At 55.5% G+C, this 27,890-nt stretch overlaps 9 protein-coding genes across 9 annotated transcripts; 4 read left to right on the top strand and 5 right to left on the bottom strand.

Moving 5' to 3' along the window:
• The first annotated feature begins 270 nt into the window (after positions 1 to 270).
• Positions 271 to 1,055, top strand: QBC33DRAFT_540897 (putative rpsU-divergently transcribed protein). Its single transcript, XM_060428111.1, has 2 exons — positions 271 to 440; positions 584 to 1,055. Exon 2 carries the CDS (start codon positions 596 to 598, stop codon positions 914 to 916), a length of 321 nt encoding a protein of 106 aa, XP_060282614.1. The 5' UTR covers positions 271 to 440; positions 584 to 595; the 3' UTR covers positions 917 to 1,055.
• On the bottom strand, positions 1,000 to 5,235 carry QBC33DRAFT_540896 (uncharacterized protein). Its single transcript, XM_060428110.1, has 4 exons — positions 4,935 to 5,235; positions 1,597 to 4,869; positions 1,429 to 1,529; positions 1,000 to 1,364 (listed from the first exon to the last, which is right to left on the bottom strand). Exons 1-4 carry the CDS (start codon positions 5,073 to 5,075, stop codon positions 1,325 to 1,327), a joined length of 3,555 nt encoding a protein of 1,184 aa, XP_060282613.1. The 5' UTR covers positions 5,076 to 5,235; the 3' UTR covers positions 1,000 to 1,324.
• Positions 5,236 to 5,443: 208 nt separating this feature from the next.
• On the top strand, positions 5,444 to 7,686 carry QBC33DRAFT_97562 (SGT1-domain-containing protein). The gene is made up of 2 exons (XM_060433219.1): positions 5,444 to 5,842; positions 5,911 to 7,686. Exons 1-2 carry the CDS (start codon positions 5,587 to 5,589, stop codon positions 7,542 to 7,544), a joined length of 1,890 nt encoding a protein of 629 aa, XP_060282612.1. The 5' UTR covers positions 5,444 to 5,586; the 3' UTR covers positions 7,545 to 7,686.
• Positions 7,687 to 7,709: 23 nt separating this feature from the next.
• QBC33DRAFT_453397 (uncharacterized protein) lies at positions 7,710 to 9,215 on the bottom strand (the record flags this gene model as incomplete). The annotated part of the gene is made up of 2 exons (XM_060424682.1): positions 7,710 to 8,867; positions 8,904 to 9,215. 2 exons carry the CDS (start codon positions 9,213 to 9,215, stop codon positions 7,710 to 7,712), a joined length of 1,470 nt encoding a protein of 489 aa, XP_060282611.1.
• Positions 9,216 to 11,799: 2,584 nt separating this feature from the next.
• Positions 11,800 to 15,446, bottom strand: QBC33DRAFT_578763 (pyruvate decarboxylase; the record flags this gene model as incomplete). Its single annotated transcript, XM_060431090.1, has 8 exons — positions 11,800 to 11,889; positions 11,959 to 12,121; positions 12,299 to 12,705; positions 12,783 to 12,944; positions 13,135 to 13,216; positions 13,579 to 13,875; positions 13,962 to 15,192; positions 15,278 to 15,446. The coding sequence occupies 8 exons, from the start codon at positions 15,444 to 15,446 to the stop codon at positions 11,800 to 11,802; spliced, it is 2,601 nt and encodes an 866-aa protein (XP_060282610.1).
• Positions 15,447 to 15,685: 239 nt separating this feature from the next.
• On the bottom strand, positions 15,686 to 17,052 carry QBC33DRAFT_540885 (ERV/ALR sulfhydryl oxidase domain-containing protein). Its single transcript, XM_060428109.1, has 2 exons — positions 16,660 to 17,052; positions 15,686 to 16,573 (listed from the first exon to the last, which is right to left on the bottom strand). The coding sequence occupies exons 1-2, from the start codon at positions 16,788 to 16,790 to the stop codon at positions 16,153 to 16,155; spliced, it is 552 nt and encodes a 183-aa protein (XP_060282609.1). The 5' UTR covers positions 16,791 to 17,052; the 3' UTR covers positions 15,686 to 16,152.
• QBC33DRAFT_97278 (Uroporphyrinogen-III synthase) lies at positions 16,966 to 18,368 on the top strand. Its single transcript, XM_060433216.1, has 2 exons — positions 16,966 to 17,416; positions 17,491 to 18,368. Exons 1-2 carry the CDS (start codon positions 17,116 to 17,118, stop codon positions 18,108 to 18,110), a joined length of 921 nt encoding a protein of 306 aa, XP_060282608.1. The 5' UTR covers positions 16,966 to 17,115; the 3' UTR covers positions 18,111 to 18,368.
• QBC33DRAFT_97418 (uncharacterized protein) lies at positions 18,369 to 19,899 on the top strand. The gene is made up of 2 exons (XM_060433217.1): positions 18,369 to 19,202; positions 19,290 to 19,899. The coding sequence occupies exons 1-2, from the start codon at positions 18,627 to 18,629 to the stop codon at positions 19,833 to 19,835; spliced, it is 1,122 nt and encodes a 373-aa protein (XP_060282607.1). The 5' UTR covers positions 18,369 to 18,626; the 3' UTR covers positions 19,836 to 19,899.
• A 1,106-nt stretch (positions 19,900 to 21,005) lies between these two features.
• QBC33DRAFT_578759 (uncharacterized protein) lies at positions 21,006 to 27,884 on the bottom strand (the record flags this gene model as incomplete). The annotated part of the gene is made up of 11 exons (XM_060431089.1): positions 21,006 to 21,382; positions 21,439 to 21,820; positions 21,890 to 22,085; positions 22,141 to 22,268; positions 22,799 to 22,870; positions 23,252 to 23,438; positions 23,633 to 23,695; positions 24,959 to 26,885; positions 26,922 to 27,084; positions 27,115 to 27,180; positions 27,246 to 27,884. 11 exons carry the CDS (start codon positions 27,882 to 27,884, stop codon positions 21,006 to 21,008), a joined length of 4,200 nt encoding a protein of 1,399 aa, XP_060282606.1.
• Positions 27,885 to 27,890: the final 6 nt, after the last annotated feature.

The raw sequence follows: 27,890 nt of genomic DNA, 5'->3' as shown, positions 1-27,890 counted from the left end.
GCCTATCCCATCTCCAACGACCGGCAACCATCCCCGCCCACCCGTCCCCGTCCCCGTCCCGCAGCCGCCGCCACAACCACCACCGCGCCTACCACTCCTACGACCACCCGCCGCTCCCGGGCCCCTTCGGCGCCGCCGAGGCGGCCATCCTGTCCGCCGCGTACGCGCACGTCCCCTCGCGCGGCTTCGGCGCCGAGGCCCTGGCCCTGGGCGCCCGCGACGCCGGCTACCTGGACGTCAGCTCCGCCATCGTCCCCGACGGCGCCTTCGGGCTCGTGCGCTGGCACCTCGTCTCGCGGAGGGACGCGCTCGCCGCGCGCGCCGCTGACATCTTCGCCCCCGCCGAGGCGCGCGCCCTGCTGTCCACGGCGGAGAGGGCCGAGGCGCTGGCTTGGGAGCGGCTGCTGGGAAATAGGGAGGTTGTTGGGAGGTTGCAGGAGGTATGTGTGGCCCTGGATACTCTTCCCCGAAAGACCTCCCCACCCCTTTCGCGTTAGGCTTAAGTGAGCAAGGCGCTGGCAGAGAGGGGGGGGAGGTTCGCTAGATGAGATGTTTTTCGGACTGTGACTAACGCAAATCGCAGGCCCTAGCGATCATGGCGCAGCCGAGCTACGTCCCCGCCTCGCTGAAGGAGCTTGCCATGCTGGCGGACGAGATCTGGTTCCTGGCCGGCGACGTCGCCGTGGACCCCTCGTGGTACACTAAGCGGGCATCGCTGTCCGCCATATACACTGCCTCCGAGCTGTTCATGACCAACGACCAGTCCCCCGACTTCCAGGACACGAGGGAGTTCCTGCGGCGGCGGTTTAGCGAGGCGAACGACCTTGGCGGCGCGGTAAAGTCCATCGGCCAGTGGTTGGGGTTCACCGCCAGCGCTGGCATTAATGTGTTGAGGAGCAAGGGCATGCCTGTATAGAACAGCTGGCTGGGTAGAGCAGAACCCGCGTTTTGCTGCAGTTAGATAGATAAGGGGACACGGGAATTCCCTGCCCCCACCCTGTATAAGTGTATACTACAGCATTCTGTATATTGAATAGAGCGACTATCTCCCAGCGGGTATAATTTTGTCGACAAGGACATCTATCGTCGTCACCGCGGCTTCGTAGCCATCCTTAATAAACAAGAAGCCCTCTCCTCTGCCTTAGAGGGGGGCTTCGGGAAGGAGATGTAGAGTCCCAAATAGACGAAGCCTCTCCTCTTCCAGATCAACCTAGCTCCAAACACCCAAGGCCTTTGAAGCTCTCTATTTAAACAATAGACGAACATGAAATATGGACAAGCTACAGCAAACAAGCTACAGCAAACAAACGGTACCGCCGGTATATCAGTGATCGACCAGCCTTCGTTGACGGGGGTCGGTCAGTCTAGAAGCAATCTGTTTAGCAGTTGTCTTAGGTTCGGAGAGAAGGAAGCATAGAAATTACATACCGAATGATTTTGACATCCCGGTCGAGCGTGGCGCGGCCTTCGATGGCATTAGGGGTGATTAGGAGATACTGTCGACCGACGGAACGGCGGGCAGCGGAAATCTGCAAAATGTCAGAAACGGCACCCGCGGTCAAGATACAAGGCAGGCGTAATCTGGGCGAGACTTACCAGCATATTAGTGCTGATCGCTCTGTTGACGTTGTCCATGAAGACGTCGAATTCGTCCAGGCAGCGGAGTGGCGATCCCATGGCCTCCCAGATCGAGAGAAGCAGGCATATGGATGAGAACGACTTCTCGCCGCCCGACAGTGTCTTGGTGTTGCGGCCCGCAGCCCTCTTCTCCGTCTTGTCCGGCTCCACCTGGATAGCGAGCCTCTTTTGCTTGTGGTCGAGCATGAGCTTGCCTCTGAATCCTCGCTCGCTCAGGAGGTAAATGAAGTTGGCGCGCGAGTGCGCCGAGATGTAGCGCTGGAATGTTCGCCACTTGTGTAGACGCTTCGTCAGCGTGTTTTTCAAGCTCTGGTTCACATCCTTGATCGTCTTCAGGTCGTGCCGCATCTGATCATGGGCAGCCTTGGTCTTGACGGCGTAATCGTAAACTTCAGCGTCGGTCATGCCTCTTTCCTTTTGCGCCGCCTCAAGCTGCACCTTCAGCGCCGCGTGTGCCTTCTCGACGCTCTGGTACGTCTCATTCTCGGCGATATGCACGCGTTGCGGTGAAACCTGTTCCGCCATCTGGATGAATTCGACGAGCCGAGCGGCTTGCCGGTTGCGTTTGTCTTCGGCACGTATCCTATCGTCTTTGAGCATGTCGAGTTCGGCATGAGCTTCGTTCTTCTCGGTGAGGGTGATGCCGCGCAGCTGAGTCAACCTGTTGACCTTCTTCATCGCCTTGTCAACTCGCGCTTCATAGTCTTTTTTCTGAGTCCGCTCCGCCCTCAGCTTTTCCTTGCTAGCCTCCACTTCCTTATTCTGATTCTGCTTCTTGACGACAAGATCACCGTACTGCCTTCCATGGTGTTCTTGATCCTTCTTGGCCTGCTCGAGCTGCTCTTGGAAGCCCTGCAATCGGCCATCAACGCCGTCGAAGCCGTCCAGCTCGACCTCGATAGTCTCGATCTCAACCTGGGCCTTTCTAAGGTTGTGCTCCAGAGTCTTCTTCTTCTGTCCATGCTGGGTGATATCTAATTGACACCGATGCGCATCTTGCTGCAATCGGCGCTTTTGCGTTTCAAGTTCCCGAAGTTCGTTCCCCAGTTGCTCCAACGTTTCCTTCAGGATCGAAAGCTGGGAGTCCGAGTCCGTCTTCATACGGGGCCGCAAATTGGGGTTTGGCGTCACGGTAGTCGTCCCGTAATTACTGCCGCCCTTGTTGGTGAGCCGGAGGCCTTCGCCACGCTTGCCATCATGAAGAGACAAGCACGCCATGACGTTTCTTGGTGCAGGCCCACTGAACATGACATCCTCAGCCTTGATCCTGTCGGCGATCAGAATGACTTGCTCGATGGCATTGTTGATGATCATCTGGTCCCGCACCAGCTGATTATCGAACTTCAAGACTCGGAGGATGGTGTCGAATGAAGGGTCTGGTTCCTTTCCATCGGTGTTGAGAGTGTGACGATTGCCAATGAGAATAGGGCAATTCCTGACGCCCGCACGATTCATCATGGCCTGCAGAATTTTGTGGTCGTGCCGGCTCGTTACGATGAAGGCGTTGAGGTTCGCCCCAATCGTCTGCTCCAGGATCGATGACCAGATGGGATTGAGTAGTTGAATGTGAGTGCCAAGTGGTCCAACGGGTTTGTTCTCGAAGCTGTTATCCGCAGCAATCATGGAGAGTAGATTGGGGACGCGGGGTTCGTACGCATCGTATTTCGACCCCTGGCCCTGCCGAAAACGATGGATCTTGCTTTCCACGTTCGATATCTCGTCTCGCTTGCGTTCCACGGATTGAGTTATCTCAGCCACGCTTCGCTTGGCTTCTTTGTGCTTTCCCTCCAGCGTCGGCAGCAACTGTCTGTTGTCCGCAATCTCCCGGTTGATCGCCTCCTCCCTTTCCTTCGCGTTCGCAAGGTCCTCTCTCTTGCGGGTAAGGGCATCGCCATTAGAATTCTCCAGGCGCTGCTGCTCTACCTCGATCTTCTGCTCCAGGTCCTGAACTTTGTTGGCGGCGGTCTTCAGCTCGGAGTGGGCACTTCGCTCATCGGTGTGTAACTGCTCAAGCATCTTCTTCGCCGCCTGGAACTCCTCGTCGGCCGCATCCACCTGTGACTGGTACAGGCCTTCGTCCTCCTGGGCTTCGACAGCAGCTGCCTGGGCGCGAGCAATCGTTTCGTCCTCTTGCGCCAAGAGTTGGGCCTTCCCTTCAATGGCCCTCTCGGTGTCGGCAACCTTGGCATCAATTTCCAGTATGTTCTGGTCGCGCTCCGCAAGGCGTTTCTCCTCGTCCGAGACCTGGGACCAGGCCAACTGGCTTGTCAGGAGACGGAAACGTCGGCGGGCATTTTGCTGGTTCTGGACCGTCTCTGAGAGGCGTTTGGCCTTCTCCCAGTCCTTCTTTGCCAGCTCGACTCTCTCTTCCTGAAGAGGGACCTTCTCCTCGCTCGACTCCAGATACTCAGAGACGAGGCGGTAGTCCCTGTCTAGTTGCTCGAGTTGCACGCCTTCGATGAAGAACTTGTACTTCTGGGATGCAGACGCAGCGTTGAGGAACTGCCTGGCATTATCCTGGGAGAGAACGTTCAGGGGGTTGTCCACCTGCAGGCAGTAGTACTCCGAGATTTCGTCAACCTCCTGCTTCTTGGTCGAGATGATCTGGCCTGTTGCGCTCTTGATCTTGAACCCGCTGCCGCTAGCCCGGGAGAAATAGCGTTCGACAATGATGGAATCGCCATAGACGTCCTGTTTGTATCCGTCCACTCCCTGGTTCTTAATCTTGACACTCAAGATGGCGCGATCCCGCCCTTCCTTGACGAAACTCTTTAGGCTGCCACCACGGTTGGTCGAGCTTGCCTTCCCGCCGAGGCAGAGAGTGATGGCCGTGAGGATGGCACTCTTGCCGCTACCGTTCTCTCCGACGATAAAGTTCAGCAGGGGCCCGAGCTCGCAGTGCAGGCGCTCATGGCACATGAAGTTGATGCAGGTGATGCTCTCGATGATGCCGTTATCTGACACGGCGTTGTCCCCGAGCCTGTTTGGCCGGAAGCGAATCTTCTGAGTGGCACGCTGATCGTCGGCTGCTTCGTGCTCGAGATGCTTGAAGTCGTTGTCTCTGAGCTCGTCGTATTGTGTCTTGGATGGCGAACCCCCATGTTCGGGTATTTCGTCGTCTTCCATCGGGATATCATCGTCGCTCTCCGATGAGGAAACTGGTGTCGTTTCTCGCAGGGCTTCTTCGAGGTCTTTACTGGAGGCAGCCGTGGACGTGCGCGCCCGTTTACGCTGGCGAAGCACATTAGCAAAACAATGCTGGCACGAGAGAAGAACGAGAAATGAGAGCTACATACGGCATCGTGACGCAAGCCAGAGCTCGCCTGTTGCACATGGACGATCTCCTCGTCGACTCCTTCCCCATCAGCATCAGTAACGCGACGAGGCCTCTTCCTTGACGGCCCTGCTCCAAGATTGCTGACTGTTCGGCCAGGCATCTTGGTTACCTATCTGGCGCTTAGTAGGGCGATTTGGTCGGGAATCCGCGTTCCTGGTTGCGGTGTTGTGGTCTGTTTGGTGGGCTGGTGGTCTGGTGTAAGTCGCAGAACAAACGAAACGCGCAAAACATCCAACGCGATTTGGGAGGCGCGATGGTGGAGAAACACGCTACTGAAAGTGTCATTTGGCACCTTAAGGACCACTATATGCTCAAAGCTTCCAGTTGGACTTGCCGTTTACGTCAGGGAGAGTGGGGCGTGCCACACTAGGCAGTTACGACAAAGAAACCCCGATAGAACGATCTCAGCCTCACTGCTTGATAATTACCTAGATTTCTATATGGATATGGATGTATCAAAATATTCCACGTAGATATTGAGTTAGCGGATCAGGCTTGCCACTCCCATCAGTTCCATGCCCTGACGAAGTCGTCTTGAAGAAATTGAAAGCTAAAAGGGCACGAGACGGGTCTAGAGTGCGGCAGTGGCAACTTCGATCAACATTTCGGTAATGGATGAAGACAAGGAAGAGCTCAGGCCCGGGGACGATGGCTTTGACGGCTTTCAGAGGCAGCTGCCGGAGAACTGTGTCGATTATATGCTCTTCATACTCGGAAGTATCCCTAAGACGGACGAGACGGACGCTCGGAAAACACTTTTCAGACTCGAGGCCGTACGGAAGGAAGCTGTGCGCTTGTCGGATGAGCTTACAAGAGACTACATCTGGCAGCGAGAGGCGTTTTCTTTGCAAACCAAAACCGACAAAGGTAGCCTCGAACTCAAAGCAACAGACAGGTTATTAGGATATTAGGATATTTGCTAACCAAAGGTTCAGGTTTGTTGTACTTGCATGGAACGACTGACTACGGCGACTGCGTCGAGGACGAGTGGCTGATTGTCCACTTACTCCGAGAGCTCTCCAGATCCTTTAACGATCTATGGATTCGCGTCTCTGATAATGACGGGGAATTTCTCCTGGTTGAGGCTGCCAATGTCTTGCCCAAATGGCTTAATCCCGAGATCGACAGCAACCGGGTTTGGATCCACGATGGCAAGCTGCGCATCATCCCTGTCGGGGACGACGCGGGGTCCAGCAGCAAGTCGTTGTCGTTACCAGAAGCGATCAGGACTATAGAATCGAAGCCCGACTGCCCAATACACTCAACCTTCATTGAAGCCGAAGCTTTCTACCGCCTGGAGAAGTATCCTCGCCAAATTGCGGGCTCGCTTCACCATTCGCGGGTGACGATTCCCAGGAAGTTGGCGTACATCTTACATGATCGCCCGAAGTCCATTGCGCCAGCTACCGAAGCCTTTTACCTTCGCGACCCCCTGGCACTGAAGCCCCTTGTTTCGGGCTCCCCGTCTCTCGTGTTCCCGCCAGCCGACTTCGTCACAGTAAGCGTCCGCTTCACTAAAGTGCTCTTTGCGCAGTTAAGGTCTCAACGGTTCGAGCCGCCGCCCGTGTGGACGTCGCTGATACGGTCGGCCGAGACCGATGCGGCCGATGGCTCCGAGGAGGCTCGGAAGAGGTTGTCCCAGCTGGAGATGGGCATGAAGGTGACATGCGGCTTCGAAATGCTCGCAAGAATCGCGCACAAGAGTAACAATCGCGTTGCGCGGGAGGTGGCACTTGTCCTTGAAGATCTCGAGGACGACGGCGACTCGGTGCTGCCGACTGACGCGGACATGCATGCCTGGAAAGACGTCGATCGAGAGGACGACGACTCCTGGCTAGACATCAACTTCGAGGATTTCGAGCGGGAACTGGAGGGCAAACGTGGCGGGGAACTGCAACCGGATGCCCAGCCCAGCTTTGGTGATGCTGGCACTGAGGCTGACCTGAGGAAGATAGTTTCGAGATTCGAGGCTTTTCTTAACGACGAGCAGGCTGGCGTTGAAGGGGCCGAAATTGACGAGATGGACCAAGATGATGATGAAGACGACGATGACGATGACGAGGAAGAGGAAGATAGCGAGGACGAAGACAAGGAGGTCAGCTTTGACGAGGAGCAGTTCGCCAACATGATGCGGGAGATGATGGGGCTTCCCCCGGACGGCGAGAGGTCACAGAAGGGTAAAGAGAAAGCTACCGAGACCAAACCCCCAGAAGCCGGTCGCGAAGTCGATGACGAGGATGAAGAGATTAGGCAACTCATGGCGCAGATGGAGTCCGAGCTAAACCAACATGGTGCTTTGGACTTGGATCCGAAGCCGAAGAAGCCTGCCGCCCTCAATGACCAGCCCTCCCGAGCGCAGCCGCAAACCGGCGTGGCCGAGGAAGAAGACGAGGCAAGCGGGGATGAAGCAGTCGACCTGGACTACAATTTGGCCAAGAATCTGCTGGAGAGCTTCAAGGGCCAGGCCGGGATGGCCGGTCCCGCGGGAAACCTCCTGAGCATGATGGGAATGCGACTTCCACGTGATGAAGCAGATGAGGAGGACGACGACGACCCCAAAAAAAGTTAGGAGTTAGGCGCTCGTCGTTCCGTGTCATCAAAAAGTAATGGTATCTATCCGCGGGGTTTCTACTGGTAAACCCCATTCATGATTCCCTAAACATACATACATGAGTCGTCAAAACTAGCCATGAAGCCAACCACCCATGTACGCCCCCGTGTCAACCAACACCCCCTAAGGGCCAACATCTGGACTCTGCCTGACCTTTTTGGCCGGCGACATCTCCCCGCTGGGCCGTCGGTGTCTTCTTTTCGGTTCGTCGTCCACCCCGTCTAGCTGGGCCAAGGTCTCGGTTAACTTCTTCCTCGCGGCAAGCTCCATCCTGCTCCTCTCGGTTCTCTGGCCGTAGAACTCCCTGACAATGGACACAATAGCGTGGTACGCCTGGTACAGCAGCAACCGAATGTGGGAATTGGGCTCGTCTCCAATAGGAACGTCGTCGTCCTCGCACCGGTTGGGTGACTCGACGGCAGGCTGGTCCGAGCCGTAAAAGCCTCGAAGGAAGGCATCGGAGGGGTCATCGCTGAACGCCGTCGCAAACAGGGGATCTCCGAAAACACAGTTGCTCCAGTCGCGAAGGCCGGTAACCCGGATAGTTTGTTTCTTAGTAGTCCCCATGCCTTTATAATCACCTTCTCCGTATTTCTCATCATCTGCCTTCTCTTCATCGCCGTCGTCCTGCTTTTTCCCATCTCCCCTTTTGCCGTCGTCGACGTCCTCGTCACTCAGCTTCCGCGTGGTGGAGGAACCACCTCCGCCAGTGAAGTCTCGTTCCGGATTAGTGTCCTCAGTCTTGCGGCGCTGTTTCCCGCTTCGGGTATCGTCGCTCCTCCCCTCCGTCCATGTGACCAGCACGTTGGAATGGTCTGCTCCGTCAATGATAACCAGTCGCGGTACCATAACCGAGTCAAGCAGGTAGCGCAGCCGCTTGAAGTGCCTTCGAATCGCGGAGTACGAGATCGTTACCGCCATGTCCTCTCCGTCACGAAGAATGCCCTCGAGCATGGAGTGGAAGGCAGCCGACCATGTTCGAGTACCTCCCGGGCCGGGTGGGCTCTGGCTTCCATCAGACCGTCTGGGCGAAGGACCCTCGGAGAGCACGCTGGCGGCGAGACCGAACCGGCCGGACGGAGACCTCATGTCTGAGAGCCTACGGGTCAGCCTTCCCCTTTGGAAGTCGACGTGGCTGCGTTCCTTCTCGGTAAGGCCTCCGGGGAGAGCAGAAATGGCGGTGCCGCGGTTGCGTTGGAAGATGCTGTAAGGGATGCCGAACTCCTTGGGAGCCGCACAATGATGGACCAGCTTCGGAAGGAGGTCGGGCAACTCGGGTTCCTCGGAGACAGGGGAAGCATCATCGTAACTTATCACGCTACTCGGCGAAGTGACGGCCGCCTCCTTCGTGGACGGTCTCTGGCCGCGGGAAGTCTCGTGAGAAACGAGCTCGCGAATCCACCGCACCACGGCAGCCTCGGAGTTGATCAGGGACTGCTCTGACCTGAGGAGTCTCGCCATGGAGGAGGGTGGCAGAACCAACTCCAGGGCCCTGCCATCAGGGACTCTGACTTGATATCTCCGCTGGTGCCGGGGAGAAGGCACGGGTTCGAGCTCGTCGGTGGTAACATGGAGCTCGGCTGCCTTCAGAATAGCCATAACAGACGGCTCGAGGGTTGGCTGGCACATGGGGCGAGGGAGCAGATGTCGTCAAGCGGGCAGGCACGCCAGAGTTGGACAAGACACTGAGTACAAGAACACACACCCTGCTTAATCGAGGTGGGACGAGGCAAGTTTGCACGACCTTGGTGTCCAAGGAACGGCGTGTTTGGATACGGGAGAAGGTGGTCGCCCCAGGGGCAGACGATGAGGGCCTGAGTCTGGCAAAGCGAAGAAACAAGCCAGCGAACGACCAACTGCACCAGCCATAATTGGGTCGTAGTTTCTTGATGGGGGACAGCACTCGCCTACAAGACGGCGAATTGGCAAGCTTGATTTCCGGTGGAAGATATGGGACAGGGCGTGGCGCGAAGGACGGGGGAGGAGGGTGTATCCAACGAAAGGCTTGGCCTGCATCAACTCGGGGGAAGGGCCGCGCGAGATCAAGGGGACCGGGTGGCTCGGCGGGGGATCTGATGAGCCGCAGAGGGTCTTCCCAGTCACGTAGGTAGGGTTAGTTGTATATCTGCAGCACCGTGTGGCTTCGAGAAAGGCTTGAGAACGAGGTAATAACGGCTAGGGCGCGGACCTGGTAAGCTGGGCCAACTAGTGTATTGGACGCCCGTCATGCAGGTAGGAAGAAGCAGCAGACGAAGTAGCGAACAGCATCGGATAGCTAGCCGAGAGTAGCAGATACGATGAGACAGTACGGAATACACTACTATGCTAATCATGGTATTCGGTCGGGCCCGGCTTGGACGACGAATGAGGCGTGACAAGAAGCGAGGAGCAAGGATGAGCGTGGTCACCTCCATATGTATAAGCGAAGAGTCATAAAGAGACGAACCACGGGGTCCACAACTAGGTACGCTGTACGTAGTATGCTACACTGGAAGGCTTACATGCGTTTAGGTAACCCATGCGCTCATTACGCAACACGACACGCTATGGACGATATACGTTAGAGAAGCTTCATCCACCTAACTTGTGACTCTTTTCACGGCGGCGCGTGTGCGCGAGTCTCAAAAGTTTAGAAGGCACCCATGGTACACAATACAGGATATAGCTTCTAATTCCTCAGCAGCCCAACTCCACAACGCAAAGAGCACTTCAAAATAGAGAATGACCAACCCAGAGAGACTGTCCCATGGCATGTTTCAATCGTTGCCGTTTCTTTCTTCAAAAGTTCCGGTCTCCGGCTCTCGACAGGGACCCATGCATGCTCTTATGAACTAGAGTACGTCGTACACTAACAAACGAACAGACAAAGTACGGATACTGTCCCGTTACACTGTACCATCGTGGACGAAATGCCGGCCCGGGTATCTTAAGTTTGAGGTTTAGGTCACGCTAGTGTGAGGCTGTGAGCATTGCCAAAAGGGTTCCGGAAGGGAGTGCGTAGGGGTGGTCAAGGGAATATCGGGTCTGGACTCCTGCTTATCACCTGCCTACCTGGGCCAAGGGGAGAAAAGCAGGAGTTCATCCGAGTGCAAGGGCAAGCGAGGTGGAACCCCGCTGATTGGCCAGCCTTAGCGAAGAACCCACCGGAACGGGACTGACATCATGGGCAAGCTTCCCCCAGTTCAGTCGCACCAATTGACGAGGGGCATAAGGTAACGAACGTTACCGAGAGAACGACTGCTTCGGTCGGAGCACGGTCAGGTCCTACAACGTAAAGCAGATTGGGGCTGACCGCATGGCGTTGCAGTACATAGTATTGCAGTATTGCAGGACGGGATAAATACGTGCCCACCGTAGCCTAATAATGCCTTGGACTTTCCATGGTAACAATCGACTTTCTGCATCTCCAGTTGGACTCTGTGAACTCCCTGCTAATTGCCGCCTTCCAAGGCCCATTCAACTGTGCCGGTCGGTCGACAATGACCCGCAGGATTCGGCTTCAAACCCCGAGGACCGTTCCGTGCAAAATTACCATTTTCAGAGGCTTACGCATTATTCGTCCAGGGCCACTCTTGGAAGAAAAAGGCTCGTCAAAATTGTCGCAATAGGGCTTAGCGCTTCATGCTTGACAAGAAGTTAAAATCAGCTTCGATATGCTACTTTCGTACACGTGCGTGTGTATGTAAGTAAGTGTAAGGGCAACGTAGGTAGTGTTGGTAGGCGTAGATGTAGTAAGTAGGTGTGTGCAGTGGATGGGCACAAAACCATACTGGCCTTCAGCCCTTTGTCCTCGCGTTTGCGTTATTAGGACGGACTGGTTCCAAAATAGGTTCCTCCCTCCCAGCCTACTACCTCCCTCGGTCCGCAGCGTCGCTTGTGGGCTTCGGCTGCTGCTAGCGATGCTGCAGGGACAGTCCTCTCCAAAAGCACCATCACAGGCAAGGGACTCTCGCATAGCCAAATACCAATCGCTAGGCCGGATATATACCTAGCCCTGAACATGATTGCTGCCTGACTCCTGCTGAAGCGTCGGCTCTCGTTATCTGGAATGGCAAAGAACCCGACTCTGTAACCGTAGTCATGTCTCTGGCTCCCTTCGGCGAGAACATTCCACCTCCCTGGCTCAACACCTGGAAGAAATGGTGGATTCTGTGCATCAGTCCATGGGCCCACGAGTATCAGCCCGACGAGGGTACATGGTCTCTGAGTTTCCTTACTTGCTACCGAGGGTGTAGAGCTCGCTCAGGTTGTACCTTTTCAAATCCTCCCAGTCCCCGTCGACAACACTCATACCACAGACATTCTGCGTCTCTGTCAGTGATCCAACTCTCAGGAGCGAATACGGGCCTGGTTCGAGCTTTTGCAACGTTACCTGATAGACATCGACCAGTATCACCTTATCAGGCGCCTTCAAGTTTACCTTGTGCCGCTCGTTGTTTATCAAGGCGGCAATTTGGTTAATAACAATATCCCGCTTTAGCGCGCTGTTGCTTCGGACGCTTGGGCGGATGGCAAACTGTTTCTGTAGTGAGCAACTAAACGGGACCCGAAGCTTCAGGGCCCTTACCGAGTATGACTGGGCCACTTCGACACCACCAACGTCTTGGACTGGGTCTCCGGCGGACTTGTCCCCTGGGCCTTCGCCATCTTTCGACGCCTCGTCAGACCCTTCTGCCGGCTGCTCCGCAGCTGATTTGCTTTCCTCATCCGACTTATGGGGCTCAGCGGTTGTTGGCTCCGATCCTGCCTTCTTCCCGCTCAAATCGAACCACGGGGATAGCACCTTGCGGGCAACACCCAGCAGCCCCTGCTCGGTCGCCTTTCCGGACTCGGCCACGGGCGTCAATCTATTGACGTAGCGACTCTTCATATTTTTTGAGCCACTTGCATCCTCGCATATTCGCTTGACGAAGGCCACCGGCTCAACGGGTGGCTTTGTCTTGATGAACAGCAGGCAGTCGACGTTCAACTTGACTGGCGTAAACAAGCGAGTGGCGCTGTCTCCGCGTTCAGCCTTGATTGAATCGAGCTCTCTCTGCACCGCGGCCTCGATGTCCTCCTCTCCGCTCTGCTCCACCTCGTCCGCGTCTTGCTTCACGCCATACATTATCTCGGCATACTGTCCTCTTCCTGTCAGCGAACCTATCACGATCGTATCCCACCGGATTGGCGTCCACAGGGGGGCTGCCTGATTACCTCTCCGAACAGATCTGTCACTTCTCGGGCAGCCTTCCATTCCTGATTCCTGGCGCAGGTCACCCAGACCCCGACGTCTCCTGGTGCGACGACGCCGTTGCTTTGGGGCGTGGAGCCCTTGGTCTGTTGGTGTGGAGTCTTCCACTTGCCCTCATTCCCATGCTTCGGTAACGTGTTAGCGAACTCGTACAACTGGTGACCCCCTTCGCTCCCTTTTGGGATCAATATGGTGGCGACTTGCTCACTCATGATTTGTTTTGGTTTTGCCAGCAGACTGGCAGCGGAAAACAGGGGGTTCCTCATGCCGAGACAACCTCGATCATATGAGAGTTATCCACGAGGGTCCTCATACCTTTTTCTTTTTGCCTTGGCGGTCAGTGCCCCCCGTAGGTGCATCCTTTCTCTTGTTTTGCCCACCCATTATGTTTACACTCCTGTATTTTCGCCAGGAAAAGAAGTGAGCTGTTGGGTCGGAAGTCGCCAACAAATGTTTGACTCGAGGCTGGTGTCCCTTTCCCCCTTCGTTTACTACGCAAGTTGACCACAACCTCAATCTGCCCCGAGCTTTGCAAGCCAGTGCCAGGTCACGTGTTATTCGCCATTGGCCGAGGTTCCGAATCATAGGCGGCACCTTCAAAGTTTACCCAGAGACAACATGGGAAGTCGATTAAATACCAGGTGATCATCAGTCTAAGCGGACTCTTTTCCTATATCTCTACCAATAGCCGGAAAATAACAACTGCACGCCATTAAAGTTATTCCTATCCGCCACCAGCATGCCAGCCCTTCCTCTTACTCCTTCGCATTAGCCTTTGCGCTGGCCCCTGCCGTCAGTACCAGTGCTCTAGGCGCGTCATGCTTGCGCATGTGCAGCTCAACGAACTGCAACTGGTTCGCGGCATTGAACTCCTTATCCGTGAGCAGCTTCTCCAGCTCGTCTTTCGTGTTGACCTTGTATCTCTTAGCCTGCTTGTCACTCGCCCCAAAGACGGTCGGGATCTCCGTCCATTTCCATTCCACGATGTCGTTATATGCGGCATTCTCGCCGTGGATACAGCGCTCGATGGTAAAGCCTTCATTGCAGATCAAGAAGCTGTGACGGGTGTGAGTTAGCTGATCCAAAGGGCAATCGCGGCCGGCAAAAAAGGGTAGGGACTGGGCTGGGTCGGGCTGCCTTACATGGTAATTTTCAGGCCATGCCTTATCATGGTGCTGACCTCTTGGACGGTCAATTGGAAGGATCCGTCGCCGACGAAGAGGATCGTCCGCCGGTCACCACCTGCGTCTCTTGCCCCAAGTGCTGCCCCTTGACAGGCTCCCACGGACCAGCCAATGCTTCCCCAGAGGACCTGGCTCAGGGCCGTTGTTCCTGGCGGGAATTTCGTGCCCCATATGCCAAAGTTGGATGTCCCTGTTTCGGTCACGACGATGTCGTTCTCGCGGAGATACTCCCCTATACGTGGCCAGAACCAAGCCTGGGTAATGGTTGGAGAGGCATCTTTGTTGCTTGCAACGTCGTTGGCGACCACCGGCCCGGGTTTGGCTGAGAGCTTCTTCACGTCGACACGGTCAACAACTTTACGGAGTACTCCTTTCATGGTTACACCGGGATACTCGGAGTACCGAGCGACGCAGTGCGTGCTGTGGAAGTCGATGGTGTTCAACTGCCGTGTCCGGTATGAGAAGCCGGCCGTATTGAAGTCGCTCTTCAGCGCGCCGATGGACAGGATAAGGTCGGCCGACTCGACTGCCTCCGTCACCTCGGGGAGGGAGGCAGTCCCGGCATACACGCCGCCGTAGCTTGGGTGGTGCTCGTTGACGGCCCCCTTGCCCATGGGCGCGACAAATACTGGCAGTTTTGTCTTCTCTATGAGGTCATGAACCTCGTCGAGTACCCTGTGGCGGATGGCACAGCCATCGACGAGGATGATGGGCTTCTTGGCGGCGTGCAAATACTTGAGGACCACGTCGACAACGTAGTTTTCCCGATCTTCTTCGTTCTTCGGCTCCGAGAGATCAATCGGTTTCTTGAGCCGCTCGCCCTCGATCTTCTTCTGGACCATGTCCGTTGGGAGCAAGATATAGACCGGCCTGCTTCGGATATAGCACTGACGTAGGGTGTGGTCGATCTGGTCGGCGATCTCGCTGGGGTTGTTGAGTTTCGCCATCTCGCACGAAATCTCGGCGTGCATGTTGGCGAACACCTTGAAATCCCCGTTGCCCAGTGTATGGTGCAACAGCATACCGTCACGCTGTGAGATGGTTGATGGGCAGCCGACGATATTGACGACGGGGATGTGCTCCGAAAAAGCACCCGCAATGCCATTGATGGCAGACAGTTCCCCAACGCCGAATGTGGTGATCAGAGCCGAGATCCCCTTGACTCGGGCATATCCATCAGCCGCGTACGCTGCGTGGTCCCCGTTAGAGAGAGCAAGAGAGATTCAATCATTATGGGGTTAGGGCAGACTTGCCAGAATTGAGCTCATTGACACTGCCAACCCACTTGAGGTTGGCTTTAGGGAGATAATCGAGAGCAACCAAGTTGTAGTCCCCCGGAACACCGTGGACCGATCGAACACCGACCTGATGCAGCCTGGTGAAGAGGTACTCGGCCACATCCACCGGTTGCTTGAGCCTCTCCGTTCGGATATCTGAAGCCATAATGCGATATGGTAACACTTGTAATAGCTATAGAGGGGTATAAGAAAGGTAACGAGAGCTCTGTGGAACAGTCGGGTGGCAGGATCCCAACAGACACGACGTAAATATATATAACAGAGAGCTAGAGAGCTTCCACTATTACGAGCTGTGATGTCATGAATAGCCCAGTCTACAATACGACCGGACGGTCCAGCCTTTTTTACTTTCAAGTCCCTCATATGGACTGATACGCATAGTTACCTGATGTGGACGGAGTGCCCCACATTTTATCATGATCATACTATGTAGTAGTGTAGGTAGGTATGCGCGGGTGGTATGATCCATGATGATGGTATCACGCTCTTACTCAGCTCTCAACCCCCCCGGACTGGTGCAGATTTCCGAGCCAACTCCGAGAAGTTGGCTCCCAAATCTCTCTATTTGAACACGAGATCGTACAAGCGACACGGAGTACCTAACCAAGAATACAAGAGTAGAGATGCCGCTGGATCGCTGCGCCCAACCATGTCTAAACGTGCTCGACAAAAGAAAAGGGAAAACGCTGGACCAATGCTTTTCGCTCTGGCAGCAGCGGCAGCAGTGCGCCCGCACTCGAATGTCCTACCAGGCTGTACTGTACAGTACATAAACCGTATTATACAGTCAAAAAGGTCAAGGCGATATAGGAGCGGAGAGTAAAAAGTTTCCGGCTCGGACACGGCGTGCATTAGTCGCAACGGCCGTCCTTCCAACCCGTCCTCCACCGCTCCTCCCATTTGGCACAATCGAAGATGGGCTTCCCGAGCTTCTTGTTGACCTCGTTGTGCGCCCCGCAAAGCCAGAGGCCAAAGTCTTGCCTGCTGGCCGCGCGAATCTCGTCCTTCTTGATGTACTGCTGGAAGTCCTCGGCGCACACCCAGCAAGGGTACAGCTTCGAGAAGAGCTTCATGAAGTTCGTCAGGTCCGACTGCTCTGACACAGTCGGAGTCGTGGGATAGGTGGCAGCGATAGTGTGGAGGAGGGTCCAGGTGCTTCGCCCGAGGGTCTCGACGTCGGCAGGGCAGTCGTTCAGAGGTGCCGGCTTCCGCGCCATGCGGGGCGATTTCATCTGGGAAGTGAATGCATCGATCGACGAGCAGGAGCGGCAGCTGCGGGTCTCGTGATGATTAGGACAATAGTCGGGAACAGGGCGCACGCGCAGAGAGGGTTCCAGCAGGGGTGTAGCTATACTTACGGCTTCCCATCTTTCCCTAGAACCATGCCTTTGGGGAGCTTCTTCGGAGGCTCCGTCGCACCCGCGTTGCCGGCCGCAGAATCCGCAGGAACAGGGTCGTTCGGCTTGGATTCCCTCGTGTCTTCGGCCATGACCGTTTCTCGGGCCGGATTTTAGCCTTCTCTCTAAGAAACAGATTTTCTTGATCTGGAATTTGCCTGGGCGATGCGAGGCCCGACAGACGAGAATGGTGTGAGGACTCAATGGGCTGCTTTAAAAGCACTCGGCGACCTCGGCCGCAGTGTCTTATCGATAAAGATTGAGCGCGAGTGGCATGGCGGGGCCGCCAAGCAACCCGCGATTCTTGGGTCTAGTCTTCCACTACTTGTAGGGAAGTGTTTAGAGAGTCCATACTTCGTATAGCATATTCTCAATCCAAGCAGGCTGTGACATCTAGTCTCGTCAACATCGCGATCCATGTCTTCTTCCGAGGCTCAACCCCCCTCAGGGGGGACTCCCATATTCCTCCTGAAAACAAGATCGACACCTACCGACGCCTACGAGCAGCTCTTTTCGACGCCACAAGATGGGCTCACCTTTGAGCCTAGGTTTGTGCCTGTTCTTAAGCACCATTTTGAATCAGAAGCCATTGCCCGTGTTAGAAGCCTGCTACGAGACAGAAGGATAGGGACGGGCATCGGAAGCTCCTACGGCGGCCTCATATTCACGTCTCAGCGAGCTGTCGAGGCATTTGCCAAGCTCGTCGAGGACGGCAGAGGTCCGCCCCCTCTCAGTGGAACGCCCCCCCTAGGTTAATACTCAATTTGCTAATTTGCCCCTCGAGATAACCAGACGATCAAGGCTGGCCACACCTGCAAGATGTCCCGGTCTACAGCGTCGGTCCTGCGACCTCCAGAGCACTCGGGGCCATCTCTCAGGACCATCCGCTGCAAACCTTCGGTGGGCACACAGGAACCGGTGAGGAATTGGGCCAATACATACTGGAACATTACAGTGAATGGTACCGGGACCGGCCAGAAAAGCCGTCCTTGTTGTTCCTAGTCGGGGAGCAAAGGAGCAACAGCATCCCGAGGATTCTGATGGACGATAGGCTGCCGCAGAACCTGAGGATCCAGGTGGACGAGCTCGTAGTCTACAAAACAGGGGTGATGGAGTCGTTCATGGACGACTTCGCCGCTGTTCTCGATGCGACCGAGGACCGCGATGCGAGGTGGGTGGTGGTCTTCTCGCCCACTGGCTGCGCGGCCATGATGGCAGCACTGGGTTTGCTGGACGAGGGAACCGGCATGGCGAAGGCCAAGACCTCGCCTCGAAGGACCTTCATCGCAACCATTGGACCGACGACAAGTAAATACTTGAAGAGCACATTCCGGTTCGAGCCTGACGTCTGCGCGAGCAAGCCAAGCCCGGAGGGAGTCTGGAACGGCATCGCCGAGTATCTTAGGCGTTGACTTGTTAATTTTTGGTCACTATTTGCCCCGTTTGCGACGCTTGGAAGGCACCAAGGAAGGCGCCTGTCAGGCTGGCAACGACGCTGGAATGGCTATTGGCGGCGATACAAGGGTACTAAGCCACACACGGACCACCGCATGACGTCCATGCCTAACCGGACGCACGCCACGGAGGGGCCATGCACTGCATTTTGGGATGCTAGCGAACACCAAAGCGCCAAGCTTCGCCGAGCCCAATAGACATCACGTCGCCATCAGGGCTTGTTGCTTTGCCTGGGCCGTACGTTTTGTTGATTCCTCCACGGCACCTGTTGCCTCTTTCCTGTCTTTTCCGCCCTCGTCGGATCACACACATGTCTTTAGAACCAAGTTAGCGAGGTTTTATAATTACCCCTACAACCTAAGGGCATAAAGCTGCAAGTTGTAGCCCACACTGTCGTCATTCCTCGTCCATCAAAATTCAACACTACTTTTCCTTAGCTCAGCCAACATCAACACCACATCCTGCCGTCTAAGATGAGCTGCTACAATTCACAACCATCTCAATCTTCTCGTAGCACCGGGTCCGCCTCTCCCGCCCTTTCTTCCGGTGTCGTAACCCCCACTGGCACCTCCGCGAGCTCGTCGGCCTTTCTCTCCTCCTCGGTCTCCAACCTCTGGGGAGGATTGGTTCGACGCTTCTCGTCCGAGATGGCAACGGGCTCGTCACCAGAACCCACCTCGCCTCACCTCGAATCCTCCTTCCACCATTCCCACACATACCCCATGGGCGCGAATGACGGCATTGACGGGGTTTACACCCCGCCCCAGTCTCACCGGACCGCCTCCCCGATGCGCCTGCCTCCCCTCGAGCCGCTCTCGCTGCACGGCTTCAGGGACGACACGCCTCCCGGTGCGAGGTTGCTCACCACGGCCATCGCAGAGGAGATCAGAATCATGGTGCCCGCCAGGCTGACCATCGTCGACGAGTGGAACCTGGTGTATAGCCTTGATCAAGACGGCGCCAGCCTATCAACCCTGTACGAGAAGTGTAGGAAGTACGAAGGAAAGAGAGTAGGCTTCGTATTAGTTGCGAAGGACTGTGAAGGAGGGGTAAGCGATCTTCCCGCGCACAACAACGGAAACCTCATATCAGTGTACGGATCAAGCTAACACGGGACTTTCCTCCTCTTGACTTAGATCTTCGGCGCCTACCTCTCCGACTTCCCACACCCGGCGCCCAGTTATTTCGGCACAGGCGAATGCTTCCTCTGGCGGGCCTCCATCGCCACCTCTCTCCCTCCGCCCCCATCAGCAGACACAACCAACCTCACGCGCACAACCACGATAGCGTCCCCCACCGCCCAAACGCACAACCAACCGTCATCAATAGCACCGTCTTCATCCTCCTCCTCCTCCTCCTCACAACACCTCTCTAAGCCGCCCACCTCCAACGGCCACCTACAACTCCTTGACCCGCCGCACCCGCACCCGCCACCGTCCCCCTCCATCCGCTTCAAGGCCTTCCCCTACAGCGGCGTCAACGACTACTACATGTTCTGCGAGGCGCACTTCCTCAGCGTCGGCGGCGGCGACGGCCGCTACGGCCTCTGGCTGGACGGCTCCCTCGAGAAGGGCCTCAGCTCCACGAGCCTGACCTTTGGCAACGAGCCACTGAGCGACGAGGGCGACAAGTTCGGCCTCCTCGGCGTCGAGGTCTGGGTCCTGGGCGCCGGGCCGCCCTGACCTAAGGGGTTCTCTTTTTTTCTTTTTTCTCTCTTTCTTTTTGGGGAGGGGGGGAGACCTGTTAATGAGTGCCGGGGCAGGAGGGATGGGGGGACAAATGGGAAAACTGAAGAAAAAAAAAGGGGTTGCTACAGGAAGCTGGCTGAGCATGAGCGGAAGCCGCCCGTTTTTGCCGCCGCTGTATTAGCCTTGTAATAGCGGTGTACAGGTGTACAGTTCTGTCCTTGGGGGCCCCCTTTTTTCTTTTTTTTTTTTTTGGATCGCTGGTAGGGAGGCTTATGGAAGAGGTCATACTTAAAGCCGGGGAAAATCTCAACAGGGAAAAGGGGGAGGCGATCGCAGTGCGGTTTAGACAACCGCACAAGCCGGAAAACCAGAGGGAGGCCTTGGAAGACACCGGCGGCGTTGTTATTTTGGCAGGGAATGCGCCTACACGTGTCCATGCTTTTCGTTTTGTCTTTGCGAAGACGGGGCAATAGGAGGAATCTGTTTTGAGTATCGAGGCGTATCAATGGGATAGGCAGGCAGTCTTGGTAGACCACTCCAGTGGCAAGCAGCATAAGGAATTGCTGCTTTGGATACCCATAATTATTTATAAATGTGATACAATCCAACTCTCATCTCAACAAGTGACGGGGCGGGACGGAAGGCAGGTCTCTAAATTGGGTATATTTGCCAGTAGGTTTCGCATGCGCCTCGGCGGGCGTTCACAACACTTCATGTTTTGAAGAAACCTTGACAATATGAGATTGCTGCCCGGCTACCTAGGTATCTATCTACGTGAGTGACTCTTGCTCAAGCTCCTTAACAACACTATTTATCATATCGGGGCGGAGTCCGTTGCCACCTTCGCTTCGCCAACCCCTATTTTTGCTGTCGTCCGCCCCTATTCGATCCTGTGCGCCGGTCCGCACAGCATCCTCTCCCTACACCACACAAGCTCTTCTCATGTCCTGGCCGTCGGCTCGAGAACCTTCACAAGGGTCTCACTCGAACCACAACCAGTAAGAAGTAGGGTAAAAATAACTCGTGAAGAGAGATGATATGGAAACCAGTTTCCATCCTTTCCAGGTTGCCTGGTGTCTTCTTATGCAACTCCGCGCAATATACACGAACGCCCCCAAAAAAAGCCACAGGGAGAGCAGCATGCGGAGAATCCCACGAGCCAGATCACCGCATGATCTCCTGGTAAATCAGCTGCTTCAGCTGATCTTTGCTGAGGTTGTCCTTGTGCTTGTCAAAGTCGAAGAACTCCTCGGGAATGGGCGGGGCTGTCGGCTCATCATCGGGGTCGTGGTATGGCTCGAGGTAGGGATGCTTTAGGGCCTCTTCGACTGTGATGCGCTTGACTGGGTTAAAGGCAAGGAGCTTCTCGAGCAAGTCGAGGGCGAGGTCCGAGGTCTTGGGGAACAGGGTCCGGAAAGGCACCTTCTTCTTGAAGGGTAGTGATCGGATGTACTCCCGAGCTCGCCGTGACTTGATCCCATAGTAGTCCTCCATGGTTGGGGTTCCGAGGACATCCAAGATCAGGGTAAGCTGGTGGTGATCTGCAGGGCATGTTAGCTTGGCACATGCACGGGTTGACCCGAGAAGGCACACGTACAATCCTTGCCAGGGAACAGGGGCTTTCCGCTAAGCATCTCTGCGAGAATGCAGCCAACCGACCACACATCGATGGCCTTGGTGTACTCCTTGAAGGTCAACATGATCTCGGGCGCCCGGTACCACCGAGTCGCGACATATTCGGTCATGAATCCCGAGTTGTCCTCCTGAGAGGCTGCAGAACGGGCAAGGCCAAAGTCGCATACTTTCAGGTCGCAATTAGCATTCAGGAGTAGGTTGGAAGGCTTCAGATCTCGGTGCAGGACGTTGGCGGAGTGCATGGCCTTCAGGGCACGGAGAGTCTGGTAGATGAAGTACTGGCAGTGGTCGTCAGAGAGGTCCTGGGTCCGGATAACGCGGTGCATATCCGTCTCCATGAGTTCCTAAGAGACCCAGGGCATTCATTAGCCGTCGAAACTCGCTTGCCAGCAACAAGGCTGTCATTTCCATACCTGAATTAGATAGACCTCGTTAAAGCTCTCGTAGCTCCGAGGTTTCTGTATATCAAGAATGGAGATGATGTTCTCATGGTTGAAATACCGCAGAAGCTTCATCTCTCGGAGGGTTCTTAGGCAGAACATGGAGTGGTCGAAAGGAGTGATCTTCTTGATGGCGACCTTCTGTCCGGACGGCTTATGAATGGCCGAGCTGAAACACATCGATTAGGATCCTACAGGAGCGTCCACCAGCAGGTTTGACTTACCATACAACACCATAAGCACCCTCCCCAACTACATCCTGGATATCATACTGCTCACTGACGTTGAACGATATCTTCCTCGAACCCTGTGGGTTCGGCGGGTTGGTCCGCGACATGGCTGGTTGGGCAAACTGGGGTTTAGATAGATAGATGGTGGGCACGGGCAGGAAAAGGGAATGATTCGGTATTGATGATTGTCGCAACCAGTGGATTAAAACCCAACACGGACAAACCACCAAAGGGGTTCACAGGCAGTGTTGAGATATGGCCGGGAGAAGAGCACTATGGCACGTTCCTACTTGCAACGTAGTAGGGTGGTTCCGCGGTGGTCGGGTATCTGAAGAAGGAAGAGCGACCGCGGGTAGGAATGAGCGAGCTCCTCAGGGTAGATATATGGAGGGTGAGGTGGATTTGTTACGAATGCTAAGGTCGTGGCGATGTAGGCTGCAAGGCTGGTAACTGTCGTCAGGAGTGAGGGTTGTCTGAGTCCCGCTCGGGCCTAAATCTGAACAAGCTGTTAGAACCTGAGGGCGGAAAGGTGCAATGGCGATCTCCTACTTGAATAATCTCTATCGGGGTAACGTCGCGGCTCAAACCAGGAGGGCGAAGTGGATTGAGCTAGGCGCTTGGTTGGCAACTATCTTCTTTGTCGTTTGGTAACGGGGTTTGGCGCCCAGTCAGGGAGGGGGGGATTCACCTGGTACGAAGACGGAATCGTGTTAGCTACACAGTGCTTCACACAAAGAACCAACGTGTTGGGGGACAAACGAAGCAAGGTAGGTGATTAGGCTCGCTGGGGCGGTGCTTGGGCGGCAAAGCTCAGCAGTCGTTTGGAGGCACTCTTGGCATGCCACACATACAAACAACAGAAGTCGAATTGTTCGAGAACAGTTGATGGCCGCCTAAAGTCGCGAAGCAGAGCTTCCAGAAGGTGTTCAAGCCCAGGATAAGGGGTGAAGTAGGGGGATGAGCACAGGGCGATCAGACACTTCGTCTGGTCTTTGCCCACCGCCCGGACGGGAAGGGAAGAAGCACGGAAGAAGTACGGGGGAAGCACAGTATGGCTATCGAAGATGAAAGCCGGCTGGATCGGGTGGCTGTATGATCTACCTACTATGGGGCCGGGGTAATGGCAGGAGGGAAGAGAAGGAGAAATACGACCAACCTGGACAGTGAGCTGGGGTTGAAGCTGTGGGAAGCTGTCCTCAGGAGGGGCCAGGAGGGGCCGAGAGGGAGGGGGAGGGAATTGTTGGTCTGGGCTCTGGGGAGTGCTTGCGACGAGACGTGACCGATTTGCCCCGCTTTCCAGTTTGGAACGGGACCTGTTCCGCAAAACTGGAGCTGGCCTTGCTTAGGACAAACAAATCAGGAATAGTCGCAATCTTCAACTTGAAATATTGACAAACTGGCGCAAAAGTGAAATATGAGGACCAGCGGGGCAATATAATGTGGTGAGAGAGAGAGAGAGAAAATGTGTGTGTGAGAGAGAGCCGACGTGTGAGTGAAGTGAGGGGGAACAGGTGATACATTGGAGGGGATCGACGAGTGGAAGAGGGGTCTTCCGGGAATGTCAGGCAAGCTACAAGGGGTCGTACAAAAAAGGCTGGGCCTTGTCAGGGCGGCAAGCAGCGGGGCTACCCGTCTTTAAGCTTAAGATTGGGCATCTTGGTGAGAGAAAGGGGAAGTGCTAATTTGTGGTATGTAATACTGAACGATAAGCTCAGGCACCTTGGTGTCAAGTATCTACTAAGAATTATCCGTGGAGAGAAGAACATGAGTTGAAGATCACAACATCGGGACCTTCCATAAGACTCAACTGTCGAGGAGTTACCTATCTCAACATATCCGTGTCGACTGTATAGATGGAGGGGTACATGTGCTACAGTTGATTCCTGCCCTGGCCAATAAAATTGCTCTGGGGCAGCTGTCACAGCCAACTAACGAATCCCTGCACGGGCACTCAAGCTTGTCGGCACCATGGTTTCAACGACCACGGTCCATCCACCCAACCCTTTCCAGCAAACCACAGCACACTGTCCAACCATAAGCGCCAGCCAGAAAAGGGGCGCGTGTTTCGAGTTCATCAACCATCTTCACTCTCACACTTTTTCGTCAGGTATTGGCCTTCTCATTCTATTCCTAGTGTCTATATATATTCGAGATAAATAGCTAAAAATAGAGCTACCTGGTCTCCAATCATGTCACAAAACAGTAGGGGAAAATTATAGATGAGACGTCCCATTTGGTACTATTTTGTTTCTTAGTCTGATTTTCTTTCCCCTTTCTGTCCTTCTCACCACCGTTGGGCCTAACAAATGGCCCTAACCTCTGTTCCGTTCGGCCTGACGGTCGATGTGCAATGATCGGAGATCCGAGATCCCGGTTTAATAAGGCGCTAAATCGGGAGCACTCCGTGTGGCTCTGGCTCAACGGGATCTGCTTCGGGGGGGGGGGGGGCCGACTAGGCAGGCCACTTCGTACGCATAGACGGTCCTTGTTCACTGTGTCCTGATCCGCCGGATGGCAGCTAGAGAAGGACTTCCGATGTCGCGATACGGCTCGTGAGATGGAGCTAGCTTGGTAACTCTCCGGACTCACGGCAGGCCAAAACGTGTCAAAATGCCTGGCACTCTCCTTTCACATCACTTCATTAACGCTTCCAATCTGAGTCACACTATCGGACTCTATACAATCGTCTGTGCCTTCCATCTACCCGCCCCCTTTTATCACAGTCGCCATGCCACCCAAGTCCGACTTTACTGAACAACCTAGTCACTGGGTATCAGCTTCATGTCCGTTCGTTATCGATACATGCATTCACAAACTCACCTTTTCTCTCAACGAGCCCATCCACTGCTGGAAGCTCATGCCTTGGTCTACCCGGTCCTCCACCAGCAACGTCTGGGCCCATAGCTTGAGGCTGGGCTCGCCATCTTCGCGCACAATGTAGAGGTGGGGTAGGATAATGCTGCCCACCCCCCGAGACTTGTAGTCCCTGCTCTTCTGCACCACCGCCCGAACGCGCTCGTTGAAGTCGTTCTCGAGCTCTGGCAGAGTTGCCTTGCCAACGTGCAGTTGTGTCCGATCTCCCACGCCGAACACGTCGACCAACAGCTGTGGCACGGCGTCACGCCCGATCCACAGGAACTGGGTCTGCCCGTCGTCGATGAGGTAGAGACCGTAGGGAACAAACCTTTCGGAAGAGAGGTTGAGCGGGGGAGGAAGGGTGATGTGGCCAGTCTGCGGGTCAGGGACGCCTGCGTTGTCCGGCATATCGTGAAGTGAGTATAGATGTGGGTAGATGTACTGCATGAGTAACGGCAGAGGAAGCGTAGACAACTGGCACAGAGCGGCCGACCTGAGGTCCGAAGGAATCTGGGCAGACTTCCTCAGCCCCACGTTCTTGATCAGACCGAGAAAGAGGACTGGCAGGCCACGGAGATTGGACGGGAATTGAAGCCCTCCACCCATGCTTCCGCCAGCAAGTTCCTTTCGGAAAGTCTGCAGCAGCTCTGTGACCTTGTTTTGAAGCAAATCCCTCGCCGCGTCCAAGCCGCCACTTAATGCCCGCTCGACAGACTTGTGGCTGAAGTAGGTCGTGATGGCACATTGGTCGGCTGAGGCATACACGTCAGCCAGATTCGTCGTGGTCGGGAGTGCTAGCGTCATGACTCGGATTCGGCGTTCTCCGTTGCATGTCGTGTGCAACACGGCCGTCTGCAGGCACACAACGTTCTTGGTCAGGTTCTCGTCGATTGCGACCTCTACAACATAACATTGGTCTCGGGGGAAGGCCGGGAAGGCACACAAGTCCGAACTCCGGTTGAAGAAGTTGCCGTAGAATGTGCTCATGCGAAGACCAGTTGTTGCGCGCACACGAAGGACAGCCTCGAGACCGATCTCGGACGACAAGTAGTCGCTGAATTCCGAGGCAAACTTGATGGCGTCTTCAGGCCGGCCCGCATTCCAGCCCGGATAGAACCAGGTCTGGCCGCCGGTATATCTGGGAAGGTTGCTGAGAGAAGCAACATCCTGGTATTGCGACGAGAAGAGGAACATGTCGATGGAGACTTGGTTCTTGGAGCATTCCACGGCAAAGCTTTTGTAGAAGCTGTTGGCGGTCTGTAAGAGACCACTCTCCTTGGAGGTTCCCAGAAGTTTCTTGTCCTCTCTCATATCCAGCTTGCCATACCCGACATTTGGTAGCGACGCGCTCAGGACGACGATCTTGCCTCCCAACGGTGATATGAGTTTATGGCCTGCTCTCAGCGCCGAGCCCATGCACGAGCCGTTGCTCTGGCTGTTGATAAACATGTCAGGGAGCTTAGTGAGGAAACTCTCGATGCTTTGTCGACACTCGGTGAGGGGCACCAGAAGCTCGTGGGGAACGGGAAGGAAAGGCTCGTCCAAATCGCTCACAACCAGCATGCTGGTCTCGCCGTTCTCATCACTGTCCTTGGGCACTGAGAAGTAGTGCAAGCTAGAATCAACCGCGATAAATCCCAGGCGAGTGCGCCGATCAGCGTTTGGTATCCTGTTGAGACTGTCGAGAATAGTCCGGGCACTCGTCGCCAACAAGCCTGTGGAGACGGAGGCGTAACTGACGTCGAAGAGGAAGAGGTACACGAGAGGTTGAGGAGGGCGGACCATGTATTCCTGGGGAGCGACGAACTCGACCACCGAGTTATTCAACTCGTGACGCTGCCACCTGTCCACGCTCTTCTGAGCTGCGGCATCCCAGTCGAAAGCTTGGGGGACGTCATTGGTGAGATTGCACATGTTACAACGCCACCGGTGTCCTTGATCCATGAAGGTGACGTAAGGGTTGATATAAGACCGACATCTCCTGCACCTAGAGATGACTTGATCCTGGACAACGGGCACTGGATCGTCCAAATCGTGAAGAGCGCCATATGGCTGGATGACCAGGGCAAAAGGTAGTTTGGACTTCTTGAGCAGGGAGTGTGTGGTAGGAACAGCATTGATGGTGGAGCGAACGTATTTGGGCGGGCAGTTCGCATCTGGAGAGGGCGTGACACTCGACTGTACGGCAGGTTTAGCAGATGCTGCACAGTGAGTCGGGGAGAGGACGGGCGAAGCAGACTCACATTAGGTGGTAGAATGATTGGCGGAGGTGGAAGATCCAGCTCCGAGACATTGAATGGCTGATTGATAAGATCTGTCGGGTAGAGCTGGTTTAGAGCAACCGGCCGGGCCGCAACAGGAGCTGGCTGAACACCCTGCGCCCCTGCGCCCAATTGCATAGCCGAGAGGCCAGAAGTCAGACCGGCAACGGCGCCGGGCCCGGGAGCAACAACCGGAGGGGCACCGGCAGATGGGTAGTACGGCTCCGGGGCCTGGTATCCTACGGGACCGCCGACGGGGGCACCTGGCTGTTGCATCCCGTAGCCTGGAGATGGAGCGCCGTATGCGGCCGCCTGGGGGTCCTGCTGCGGGTAGCCTGCGTAGCCTGGAGCTACAGGCTGAGGAGCCCCGAACTGCCCAGCGCCCTGCAACTGTCCCCCGGCCGCGGCGTTTCCCCCGGCGCCCACGTCGAACGCTCCGGCGGCATAAGCCCTCTTCTTCTTGCGCCCAGCGTCTGCAGCATGTTGGGAGGTCGCCTGTGGCGGAGGCGATGGCTGGCTATCCTCGTAACCTTGGGGTTGGTCTGGATACGGAGATGGCTGGCCGTATTGCTGTGCCGGCGCGGGATATTGGCCGTAGCCTTCGGGTGGAGGAGCCGACATAATGGG

This window comes from Phialemonium atrogriseum (assembly GCF_030411735.1).
Source record: "Phialemonium atrogriseum strain 8032-3 unplaced genomic scaffold QBC33scaffold_15, whole genome shotgun sequence".
Taxonomy (NCBI): domain Eukaryota; kingdom Fungi; phylum Ascomycota; class Sordariomycetes; order Cephalothecales; family Cephalothecaceae; genus Phialemonium; species Phialemonium atrogriseum.
Note: the sequence above shows the minus strand (reverse complement) of the source record. Positions and strands in the feature narration are given on the sequence as shown.